A 12355-nucleotide genomic window follows, 5' to 3' on the forward strand; every position below is an offset into this window, starting at 1 on the left:
AAACGTGGCTACTCGATCTGTGGCAACTGGCGAGCCACCGCCTCCAAGTCGTTCACCTGTGGTCCCGACCATCAACTCCTACGGATCAAATTATCACACGAGCTGACTATTCCTACAAAGGTGCGCTCCACCACGTACCCGGTACCCGCGAATGCAGCAATCGTGCACCTAGGGTTTTAGGGTTTATTTGTTAACGTTGCCTTTACGTAACACTCATGTGTGCGAGACAGCGAGAGACCGAGTGCATGCGTGCGCCTCTTCTCTTCGTATATGTACTCCACCGTTTGTCTGGTGTCCACAAAATTATAATAACTACTAGCAATGTGCCAATGCGATGCCACACGATCTGAGTAGATTAATACATATTCACCGATTTGATAGGAAAAAAGTCTAGTTTTGAAATACGTATATCACTAAAAAATGTTATGTTTCACTCAAAATATATTCCTTTGGCGGGTTTGATGAGATAAGGGAGGAATGTTGTTGGTTTCAAGATTCGAGAAGTGGTATATGTCTAATTTCTACTCTTACTCGAAAGATGCCCGTGCGTTGCACGGAACATCAAGATCTTTTGGGAGAAAAGGATGAACGAGGGAAGGCCTTATCTGCAAATGTGGAGAGGAGCGCGGGTAAATTGCCATAGTTTCGTTCCTATCCGTCAGATATAAATCGGATGACCTATATTGCAGGATGGCAGGCCCACCATCATCACCAACTCTGTTTTTTATCCCTACTCTTATAAAAAGCATAGTCGGTGATGATCGTGTGCCTGCCATCCTGCAATATAGGCCGTCCAATCTATATCTGACGGATAGGAAGGAAACTATGGCAATTTTGCAAAAACATACCCACACCCCTCTCCACACTTGCAAATAAGGCCTTCCCTTGTCCATCCTTTTCTCCCACAAGATAAACTACTCATACAAATGCATCTTCATGTTCCGTGCAACGCATGGGCATCCTGCTAGTTGTTGCAAAAAGCCCATGTGTGTGTGAGAGAGAGACGGAGAGAGGAGGAGGACGGAGTGCATGTGTGACAAAGACACAAAGAGTGTGTGTGCGAGAGGTATCAGCTTAAAATGAGGCGATAGTGTGTGTGTGCACGATCGAGAGGGCGTGTCTCAAGAAGGGAAGAAAAATCTACATAGATACAAGGAGCGGGAGAGAGACATGTATGCGATAGTGGAAGCACGAGTGTGCGGGTGTATAAACCTATCTAGAGGCTAGTGGATAAATGTTTGTGAGAGAAATACGAGACGGGGGTGTCAAGCGAGAGTTTTGTGTGTGTGAGAGAGACGGTAGTCGGGAAGGGGAGTGGAAGCAGGAGTTGTGTGTGTGAGAGAGCGGGGGGGAGTTTGTCTAATCGGTAAACAAATGAATAATGTCAGTCTGGGATGGAGACGAAAAGGAGACCGCAACAAATGTTGTGTCTACAGGAGTGAGAGAGAGAGTAATTTTAGTGGTATGATTCATATCTAGAGACATATAGGGTGTGTGAGAGAATCCCATAGAGAGAAACACAAAGTGAAAGAAGAGTGGAGACTGTGTGTGTGGCGGTGAAAAAGAAAGCTTAGGTACCTAGTGATACAAGAGAACGGTAGAGACATGAGAGATAATGAAAACCGTGTAACGTATAATGATAGGGAGAGTGTGACACTTCTCAAGGGAGACATCGAGAGACCATGTTTGCGAGGATAGGAGAAACATGAAGTGAGCGTGGGGGTGAGCTGGAGAAAAGAGAGTGATACCTACATGAAGGAGCATGCATGCGAGAGAGATGGGCGTGAAAGGAGTGAACATAAAAGGGATTCAAATATTTGAATTGGAGATGATGATACATGTAATCCATACTCGAACCAAAATTGATCTATCAAACATGCATACTCATATGAATTCACGCGCATCTATGTTATTTAATATGTAGATATTACTAATCCATACATTTTAGTAGAACATAATTTGGTTTAATTTTTTGAATTCAACCTTATGATTTTGAGATCATTGTATTTGTAAAGCATATTATACATATAAAGGAGCAGAATTCTTTGTTGTGCTTTTGAAAGTATATATAAAATAAATGATGTATATAGAATTTTATTCCAATCGAAAATGGATCCCGCCCGAAAAAAATAGAATACAAACGGGATTCGAATTGAGTTGGCACGGTAAACGTGCGCTCTGCAAAATTTGAACGAAGCGGGGAAAGTCGGAGTAACCGCCCGAAACCAAAAACTGCGAGATGGAAATTACTACTGCCTATCCCTGCCACGCAAAGCCTATCTGCTTGATTTCTATAGGTTTCGATAGGGGTAGGTTTGTAATTTCACTCGAACGTGACATAACCGCCTCTCACCCGGATTCATACACGGTGGGCACCAAAACATAGTGTGTCGTCGGCCGAAATCGACTCCCTCCCCGATTCATACACGGTGGGCGCCAAAAACAAACTCTCTCGGCAAACATTCAGTGTATGCGAGATTACCGTCCTACCCAACCGACTAATATTGCTGTGATGTAGGAAATTTGAAACGGGGGCTAAGTTTGTAAATTTCCTCCCATTTGAGACAAGCGCGCCCTGAAGACATGGTTCCCCCTTCCTCTCCACCTCCATTTCCCCATTCGTACTCCGTGGGCGCCAAAACACCCTCCCCACCCCAGCCTCCTCTGTCCGCCACCCCATCCACCGCTATCCTCCTCCACCATGCCGGAGCTGATACCCCGATGCCGCCGTCCATTACAAGAGATCGACCTCTCTCATCCACGGCTTCGGACCGGGATCCTTGCATCCCGTCCTCTCGCTTCATCCCCGCCGTCGTCCACCTTGCCGACGCCGCTCCTATGACCGTCTCGTCCACTGCGCCCTGCCGCAGCATCTACCCTCCTAGATCTGCTTCCACGCCGCCGACAGCCATCGCTACCGCAGCACAGTCAAATTCTCAGCAGATGCATACACGGTACTCTTTCGTATCTACTCAACTTATTTATCACAGCAAGAAAATAGATCGCCACTACTTTACTCTGATTTCTTGTCCATCACTTACTTGCTAGTTGAGAGCAAACATTGGTTGCGAAGTTGCCTTTGTCCGGTTTGCACCTTCAGATCCGCCATGGCACGCTCAACACTATACTCCCAATGCTTATGGTTTTCCCCTTTTATATCCCACACAGGCGGTGGCGGCCCGTGCGGTGTTCTGTATGGGAAGAATCAGAGACGAGGAAGAAGAAGGGTTAGGAGACGTAGGATCTTCATCCAACCGCCTGAAATGGTCGACTGACCCAAATGCAGACATGCCTTTATATTCAGTACCATCATCGTACCTGCTTAGCATTGCTCCTGAATCCATCAAGCTAAACAACGTGCCACTCATAATTCCAAACTTGTTGCTAAAGTACGAATCTGATATGATGCTGATATTACTAAAACAGATAACATTTAATTGGTCAGCCAATGTTCCTACTTTACTTTCAAAAAAGCACGTGCACCACATATAGAGAGACAGCAGGGAGTTGCTTTCTTAATGCGCTCTGGTTCATCCTGTGTGGGCACTGCGCAACGAACATTTTATTATCCAAAATCTGCTTGCTCTTCTTTACCATGTTCCTCTTCCGTTCTTCTTTAATAAGTACTCTCTCCGTTCCTAAATACAAGTCTTTGTATAGATTCCACCATGGGCTACATATGGAACAAAATGAGTGAATCTACACTCTAAAATGTATCTGGATACATCTGTATGTGATCCATAGTGGAAATCTCTACCAAGACTTATATTTTGGAACGGAGGGAGTATGATAGTAGTACAGTATGTTCCTTGTAGTGAATATGACCAGGGACATTTATAGTGTAGAGGTCTATACAGTCGGTTGGTATGGACACTTTGACCTCGTCGGGCCCCTTTGATTCGTAGGATTTTGTAAACATGGGAATAGGATTTGTAGTGGCTTGCCCACTTGAATCCTATAAGAATAGCAAGGAAATGCGGGGAGCTGTGTCGCCTTTGAGAGTTACACTGATATTAATAGTACGACACCTTCAGTTGAAGAGAGTTGGTATCCGAAGGCTTTCTAGCCGTACCGGCAATACTAGCACATATATTCCAGCAAGTTCCACTTTGCCGATTTTACTCTGATGCTTACGGTTTTCCCATTATATCTACACTATGATTTGTGTAGCTGCTTTGTGTCGCACTAGCAGCAGTCCACTCTTGAGGCTAAACACCGCAATGACTTACAAAATTGGCACCAAGGCATTGAGTGCCATTCTGGATGCAATGAAACTCATACGCTCACCACCTGTTGATTCTTGTTCAGAATATGATCCTAATGACTATTCTAACCTCGAGGAGTCAAAGGCAGATGGCCTGTCCTATTCACGCATCAAGGTGCATGTTCTAATTTGGCAAGGTTTTATTGATTGCGTGCATCTTGCATATGTTGTCTTGCATTTCTTCTACTTTGTTGAATCGCCATCTGCTTAGTTTACTCATCATATATGTCGAGATGCCATGCCCATCCATTATCAATACATATTCCATCTGTCATCATACCATGTTTTTCCACTCAGATGTTGTTCTTGTGCATCAGACATCAAAAAGGAAGAGGGTGATTGCCGAAACTTAAGGAGCACCAGCAAAGTCCTTGAAAAATGTGGTTGTGCCGGAGAAATCAGACAGCACCCCACTTATATTGGTTGTACAACCAGTGACACAAAACATAGGACTGACTCCAGCAGACTGTATCCATACTTCACTGGCCACACCACTAGCCGCACCACACAGGACCTGCACTCCAGCAAAAGGTATGCCGATTTCAGTTGCCATAGCACCAGCCGTACCACAGAAAAATCCCAGTCCAGCAAAAAGTACAGCAAGTCCACCGGCCGAAGACCTATCCCAACTGCAGAGATGGCCAATTCCTGTAGATTGGAACCCCATTCTAGTTATTCCCAGTTTAAAAGACAATGCTTTCAATGTTGTTAGGGACTACGTGCATATATTCCAATCATGGGAAGATTATAGTGAAGACAAACACCACTTTCACATCTTCCTGTCCCACTTACGTGTAAGTGCTATTATTCATGGTGATTATTTTCCTGTTTTCTGCAGATTGAACACATCAAGGATTTACATTACATTGTTGTAAGTAGGCGAGGGTCAATCTGGATAGTCATGATGAGGAAAGCTTGCTTGCCCTTTTCAAGGAAGCATTGCAGCAGTATCTGTGTTACCTGAGGAAATCACACTTTGATGGCAAGTCTATAAACGAATTTCTGGTGAAGTCTCCTGTGCTAAATTTAGAAGACATTGAATGGAAAAACCTTGTTATGCACTGGTCTCGTTCCGAGGATGAGGTACTGTCTATGATATCGCATGACAATTTGAACTTCTACTTTTCCGCATGTGCCTTACAGATCTTTTTTGCAGGAAATCTGCTCGAAAAAGAATTCCGGTTTGAAAAGAACGACAGGATATCGCAAATATGCTGCCCGCTGCTTTGCTCTTATTAGTACCTGTTTTCATGTATCACTGTACTTGCATACATACCTGTTTCATTATGTGACAGCAGTATGCATGATAGCTTGCTTATCAATTGTTCGCTCCAAATTATCTGATCTGTATGAATGGTTACATTAGTGTAGTATATATCCAATGCCAATGAAAATTTTTAGCCCTGCATTGTTCTTGTAAGTACCTGCTGTCCTTTATCAGTGTACTTATATTGACAGGTAGTTGTTCATGTACCATCACTCTACAGCTTATTTTCCTTTGCCCTCCATTTTCTACAAATAAGATCTATATTTACTCTTAGCATAAGGTTGGATAACACCGATGGTACTGAAGAAGTTTAGCTCTGCATTGCTCTTGGCTGTACCTTTTGCCTGCATCGCTGTACTTACATTTATAGCTACTTGGTTATGTAGCATCACTCTTCATCTTATCTTAAATATTCTCCATTTTTTCTTATATTGTCACATCTATTTACTCTTAACAAAATGTAGAACAAAGGCAATGCTTATGAAGAAGATTCTGTGGTAAACTTCTTGAATTGCCCCCCATCAGCATGGACAAGGGCTTTATAGAGCCTGCCTTCACCAATAATGTAAGTTTGTCCTTCTCAAGCCTTCAAACTTTGTTGTGTATATTTGGTTAGGCATGACTGCAACAACTGTTTATTTTTGGTGTTTGCACCAAATTGCATGTTTAAATTTTATTATGTACTCCAGTTCATAAACAAAAGTTTGTTCTTCTCAATTTAAGTTTTCAGTTGTACAGCCAAGTTCCTTCTTCATACCATGTAAATTAAACTATACAGAGCAAGTGATCTTATTTTGCCAATCTGAAATGGGATAAATTGACAGCACACTAACCATTGATACTTATGAGTTCTTGATCTGTAATCCAGTGGTGTCGTGAAGCTGCCAACTCCTTCACAATGTCATTTCCTGCCATGTCTTGACCTGAACAATACCATATTGTGTTAATGCTATTTTAAACTGTGTCACTTTATCGTCAGTAAGAAATGTGATGAATTGTCAGCACTGATACTTATATGTGCAAAACCTGTCATCTGTCTGCTTGTTTATCTTTCAGAGTGAGGAGGATATAAGTGTCAAACAAGTGCAGTCTCACCAGCTTGCTCAGCAGCTTGCACTGCAGCTCCCGAGTAGGGCTAACATTTCTTGAACTCTATTGAAGTGCTGTCAGTTTTGTATATTATTATGTTGGCGTGTTTAGTTGCACTGGTGGCGATCTTTGATGCCCAGTTTATGTAATCTGTTGTCTGCTGGTGCATTATTATCATAGTGGCGAACTTTGATGCCGAGTGGATGTAATATGCCATAATTTCTTTATTGTATAGTCTAGGTTTTTTTCTTATTCACGATGCTGCAGTTATTTTACTGTATATATATCCTGTCTTCGCAGTAAACCGGCCAAACAGTAAAATTACGGTACATAATCGGGCCGTCATGTAAATCACCATGTATGATCCACATCATGGGCCCCGTCATCTTGGTCCGTTAACAGGCCTAAATGTAAACTGGCCCACTAGTAGATTCGGGCCTTTAATAGGCCGAGTAAACCGCCGGCCCTATTTTTTCCAAGAAAACACAATGGGCCTTTAGGAGGCTGAAAAGTAGGTTGGGCCTGAAACGTGCCGAACAGCTCACGGGCCGGCAGCAGGCCGAAATAGACCCCGGCCCATGAATGTGCCAATCAAATCATGGGCTTATAACAGGCCAAAATTGTCTCGGCCCTTGTTTGGCCCAATCAGATTATCGGCTGCGAGCAGGCCAGATGCAAACCGGGCCATAGTTAGGCCGAACTATATGACGGGCTTTTAACAGGCCGAAATTAATATAGGGCCGAAATGTTAAACGGGCCCTTAACAGGCCGAAACTAATATCAGGCTGAATTACTAAATGGGCCTTTAGCAAATGGGCCCAAAAGCGTAGCGTCCAGTTGACGGGCCGAATCTGATATGGGCCATAATTTAGCCCAAAGCCTCTTAAAGGGCCGAACCTGATCTGGGCCGTAATTTGGCCCAGAACGTGGTAGGCTTTTAACGGGCCGGATCTCATATGGGCCATTATTAGGCCCGGAACGTGGCAGACCATTAATGGACCGGATCAAATATGGGAGGGCATTTGGCCCAAAACATGGCAGCCAGTTAATGGGCCGACCTACTAGGGTCCTCAAAATCTTGTGGGCCTATAGCTGGGCCGGCCCATTAATGTTGGCGAAATCTCGTGGGCCTTTAGCTAGGCCGGCCCATTATGGTCCACAAAAATGTTGTGGGCCTTCACCTAGGCCGGCCCATTATGGCGCGCAAAAATCTTGTGGGCCTTTACCTGGGCCGGCCCATTATGGCCCGCAAAATCTTGTGGGCCTTTAGTTGGGCCGTCCCATTATGGGCCGCAAAATCTTGTGGGCCTTTAGTTGGGCCGGCCCATTTAAACTTTATGGGCCACCGTTGGGCCGTGCCACGTGTTCTTGTATCATAGGCGCTTTGGGTCCAATGAGTGGATGACATCTGTCCCAACGGTGAGCCGACACGTGTTTCCTTCAGCCAAGGATGATTTTACACATGGAAAATCCCCATTGGTCGGGGCTGTTAACAGGTTATCGGATCCAAAACCGGACCCGATAGCTTAACGGCGTTCCGTTACGGTGGATGCTACGTGTCGGCCACCCTTGACGAAAGCACTTCTGTGACGCGCGATTTATCGTCATGGAAGTGGACACTTCCGTGATGATAATTTTGGTAATGTCATGGAACACTTCTACGACAGCACAGGTTTGACTATCTTGATTCTGTCATAAATTTTTCATGGATGTACATGCATGACAAAAAACGCGACCTACTGTGACAAACACGTATCAGCACGGAAGTGTTTTTTTGTAGTGTCGTCATGTCCGTGATCACATCCGGGACTCCGAACAACCTTCGGTACATCAAAACACATAAACTCATACCGATCGTCATCGAGCGTTAAGCGTACGGACCCAACGGGTTCGAGAACTATGTAGACATGACCAAGACTCATCTCCGGTCAATAACCAATAGCGGAACCTGGATGCTCATATTGGTTCCTACATATTCTACGAAGACCTTTATCGGTCAAACCGCATAACAACATACGTTGTTCCCTTTGTCATCGGTATGTTACATGCCCGAGATTCGATCGTCGGTATCTCAATACCAAGTTCAATCTCGTTACCGGCAAGTCTCTTTACTCGTTCCTTAATTCATCATCCCATAACTAACTCATTAGTTACATTGCTTGCAAGGCTTATAGTGATGTGCATTACCGAGAGGGCCCAGAGATACCTCTCCGACAATTGGGGTGACAAATCCTAATCTCGATCTATGCCAACTCAACAAACACCATCAGAGACACCTGTAGAGCATCTTTATAATCACCCAGTTACGTTGTGACGTTTGATAGCACACTAAGTGTTCCTCTGGTATTCGGGAGTTGCATAATCTCATAGTCATAGGAACATATATAAGTTATGAAGAAAGCAATAGCAATAAACTAAACGATCATAGTGCTAAGCTAGCGGATGGGTCAAGTCAATCACATCATTCTCTAATGATGTGATCCCGTTCATCAAATGACAACTCATGTCTATGGTTAGGAAACTTAACCATCTTTGATTAACGAGCTAGTCAAGTAGAGGCATACTAGTGACACTCTATTTTGTCTATGTATTCACACATGTACTAAGTTTCCGATTAATACAATTCTAGCATGAATAATAAACATTTATCATGATATAAGGAAACATAAATAACAACTTTATTATTGCCTCTAGGGCATATTTCCTTCATATAATGTTGAACCTATTAATTCCTGGTTATCCGATGTGAGTTTATTCATCAAAATGAACTGGCATGCATGGACAAGGTGATCAGATGTGATGTGTATTTTGTTTGGGAATTTTGTGATGTGTAGCTTCTCAAATGAATATAGAGAGTGTTTGGATTACATTGCTCAAACTTGGTTGTGATCATGTGATGTTTATTTTAGCTTCATGGTTAGCTCCAGATTAAATAGCTCAACCTCAACTGCATGCATGGAAATTGTCAGTGGTCAACTAAACACAAAACATATCCAGAATACGTGGATCAATATGTCCAGATTACATTCACCACTTGTTGCCAAAATATGTTTGGATTAAATTGATCATTTGTTGCCAAAATATGTCCAGCCTACATTGATCAATTGAACCCAAAATATGCCCAGACTTCTCTAATCAAGTGAACCAAAATATGTCCAGAGTGCAAATAGTTTCATGAGCAGACAATGACCATGTCTAGATGGTGGCACTTAGGAACTCGATCGCGGCATTTACAATTGCTGGATCACATGGTAACCTAGTTGGGAGAAGGCTAGCTCCTGCTAGGGCCATCTTCCTCATGTGTGGAACCTTGTAGTGTTGGCCGCCATTAAGTTTCAGTATCTCCCGCATACAGGACTGCAAAGTGAGGAAGATGCGGTTGCACCTCTCAGGGGGGTACTCTCCATATGCTTGGAGCACCTTGGTAACAATGTCATCTAGTGAACCTGGGAACAACTTCTGAAATAAAGCTTGCAGGGCTGCAAAAAACCCTAGGTTCAATATGTTCAGATCAGGAGAATTAGGTGGTTCGCACGTCAACCTAATGTTCCATCCATCTGCCATTGCGGCTTCACAAAACATAGGATCATTGACGGGAATATGAGTTTTGGCATTATCCTGTTGTATGATTATAGGATAACCGCGGTCCGAAACATGCCACTTCTCCTTAATGGCAGGAAGAAGTTTGTTCACCATGTAATCTTGGCTAACTTTCCTTGTCACTGCCGGCAACACCTTAGTAACAATTGTTCCTGCATCGCGGTTCTTGCTATCCCTCTTAGCCTCCTCTAGGAATGTAAAAGGCCATATGCCAATCTTGCCATCAAATGTCATGTTGCCATCATCATCGTATCGAGGCCTCGCCACCGCAGCAAGGAACATCACTTTTTCAATGTAATTCTTGTTTTGTGTGGTACGCTTCGGATCTTCCTCGTTGAGACCCAAATAGAATTTTTGATTCTTCTGAGTGCGATAGAACCACTTCTCATCTATGTGGATGACGTTGTGCATTCCATCAAATGTTGGTTGTTGTGGGATGCTTAGTGGCTGAAACATGGACAAACAAAACTTAACCCTAGCCCTATTGTTTTCATCTGTCAATGTTGATTTGATGGCATTAGAATGCCGCCTGAGTCTGCCCTCCTTCAAACGCCTGAATAAGGTAGTCTTTGCCATGTTCAACTCATTAGCAAGATCTTAGAGACTTGTTCTTTTTCTTAGATCAATATCCTTTATGGCATCTTCATTGAAAGCAATCCTCTTGCGGCCACAATTCTTGGTCCTCTTGCTCAAGGTTCCCTGCAATCCACCAGCCTTCTTTCCCTCCAGCCATCTCAGTTGTATAGTTCACAATGGAATGTTTGTTTCTTCAGCGATAGCTTTAGTAATTCCATGATTCAATTTACCCAAAGAAGACCTCTCGAGGATCATGGCAAATAGATTTTGCTTTTCTTCATCTTTGTACTGCCTTCTCTTTTTCTTGCCTTCATTGGCAAATAAGTGGCGTCATGGATTTATTACATTGCTAACTATATGAACAATCATGCAGGAACCAGTACACTATGCATGAAGCAGTACAAGCATGCATGACCCAGTATACATGACCACTATAAGCATTCATGAACCAGTATCCATGAACCAGCACACATGTATGCATGAACCAATACAAGCATGCATGATCTAGAATCCATGAAGCAGTACGCATGTATGCGATCAGTGCAAGCATGCATGATCCACAGTGCATAGCACACATGTATGCATGAACCAGTACAAGCATGCATACCAGCTGGAGCTGGATGTTCCTTGTCGTTTCCTTCAACATTTTCAGCATCAACTCCGGCGTCGACTCCATCAAGATCAACATTCAAGTCAATGCCAAGCATGCCATGTCTGTCGTCGCCGCCGCCGCCGCCGGATTCCATGTTCAAGTCAATGCCATTATCGACATGAACGGAAGGTTGGCCAAGGCCGGCATCACCGAGTGGAAGTTGGCTAGCCTGCCACCTAACGGTTGGTGATCTTCCAGTGAGTCCCAACCTCATTCGTCCGCGTCCGCGCCGGCCATGTCCGCATCCACGGCTGGTGTCTCCGCGTCCACGGCCGGCGTCTCCGCGACCAGTGCCTACGCGTCCACAGCCGGCGTCTCCACATCCACGGTCAACGTCTCCGCGGCCGGCGCCTAAGTGTCCACAACCGGCGTCTCCGTAGCCGGCGCCTCCACGTCCACGGCCGGCGCCTTCGCATCCATGGCCAGGCTCAGCTTCAGCATACACATGCTCGTGAGGTTCGTCCTCTGGAAAAATAAATCAACAAACCAAGGTGCTGAGCAAATGATCAGCAAGAAGACGAGAGCACCAACAAAAATATGAACCTCAGCAGGGAGAGAGGACGTACCTTCATCCGAGACGATCAGCTCCAGATCGTAGTCTAGCTCTTTGGCAAGACCGCTATAGTCTTCTTGGACATCTTCCCAGTTGATCTGGTTGTTTAAATCTAACTATGCCATTGCAGGGTGAAGAACTAGAGAGAAATGAGATGGGGAGAGAAAAATGGTGTACTAGTACACTCTTGGTCCCGTCCTGGAGAGTTGATTGAAACTTAAAAAGGCTGAGCGGGCGTGGGTGGGGCTGGCCACGCAGACGTGGACGCGGGAATGCGCTGAACTTTCCCTCCAATTTCTCTCCATGGCGGGATTACGCGTGGTTGAGGTGATGCGCACATGGGGCTGGAGAGAG

The 12355-nt window shown here is 44.4% G+C and overlaps 1 protein-coding gene across 1 annotated transcript; it reads right to left on the reverse strand.

Moving 5' to 3' along the window:
- Positions 1 to 9815: 9815 nt before the first annotated feature.
- LOC109786143 (uncharacterized) lies at positions 9816 to 10796 on the reverse strand. Its single transcript, XM_020344728.1, has one exon. The coding sequence runs from the start codon at positions 10794 to 10796 to the stop codon at positions 9816 to 9818; it is 981 nt and encodes a 326-aa protein (XP_020200317.1).
- Positions 10797 to 12355: the final 1559 nt, after the last annotated feature.

This window comes from Aegilops tauschii, chromosome 3 (assembly GCF_002575655.3).
Source record: "Aegilops tauschii subsp. strangulata cultivar AL8/78 chromosome 3, Aet v6.0, whole genome shotgun sequence".
Classification (NCBI taxonomy): Eukaryota; Viridiplantae; Streptophyta; class Magnoliopsida; order Poales; family Poaceae; genus Aegilops; species Aegilops tauschii.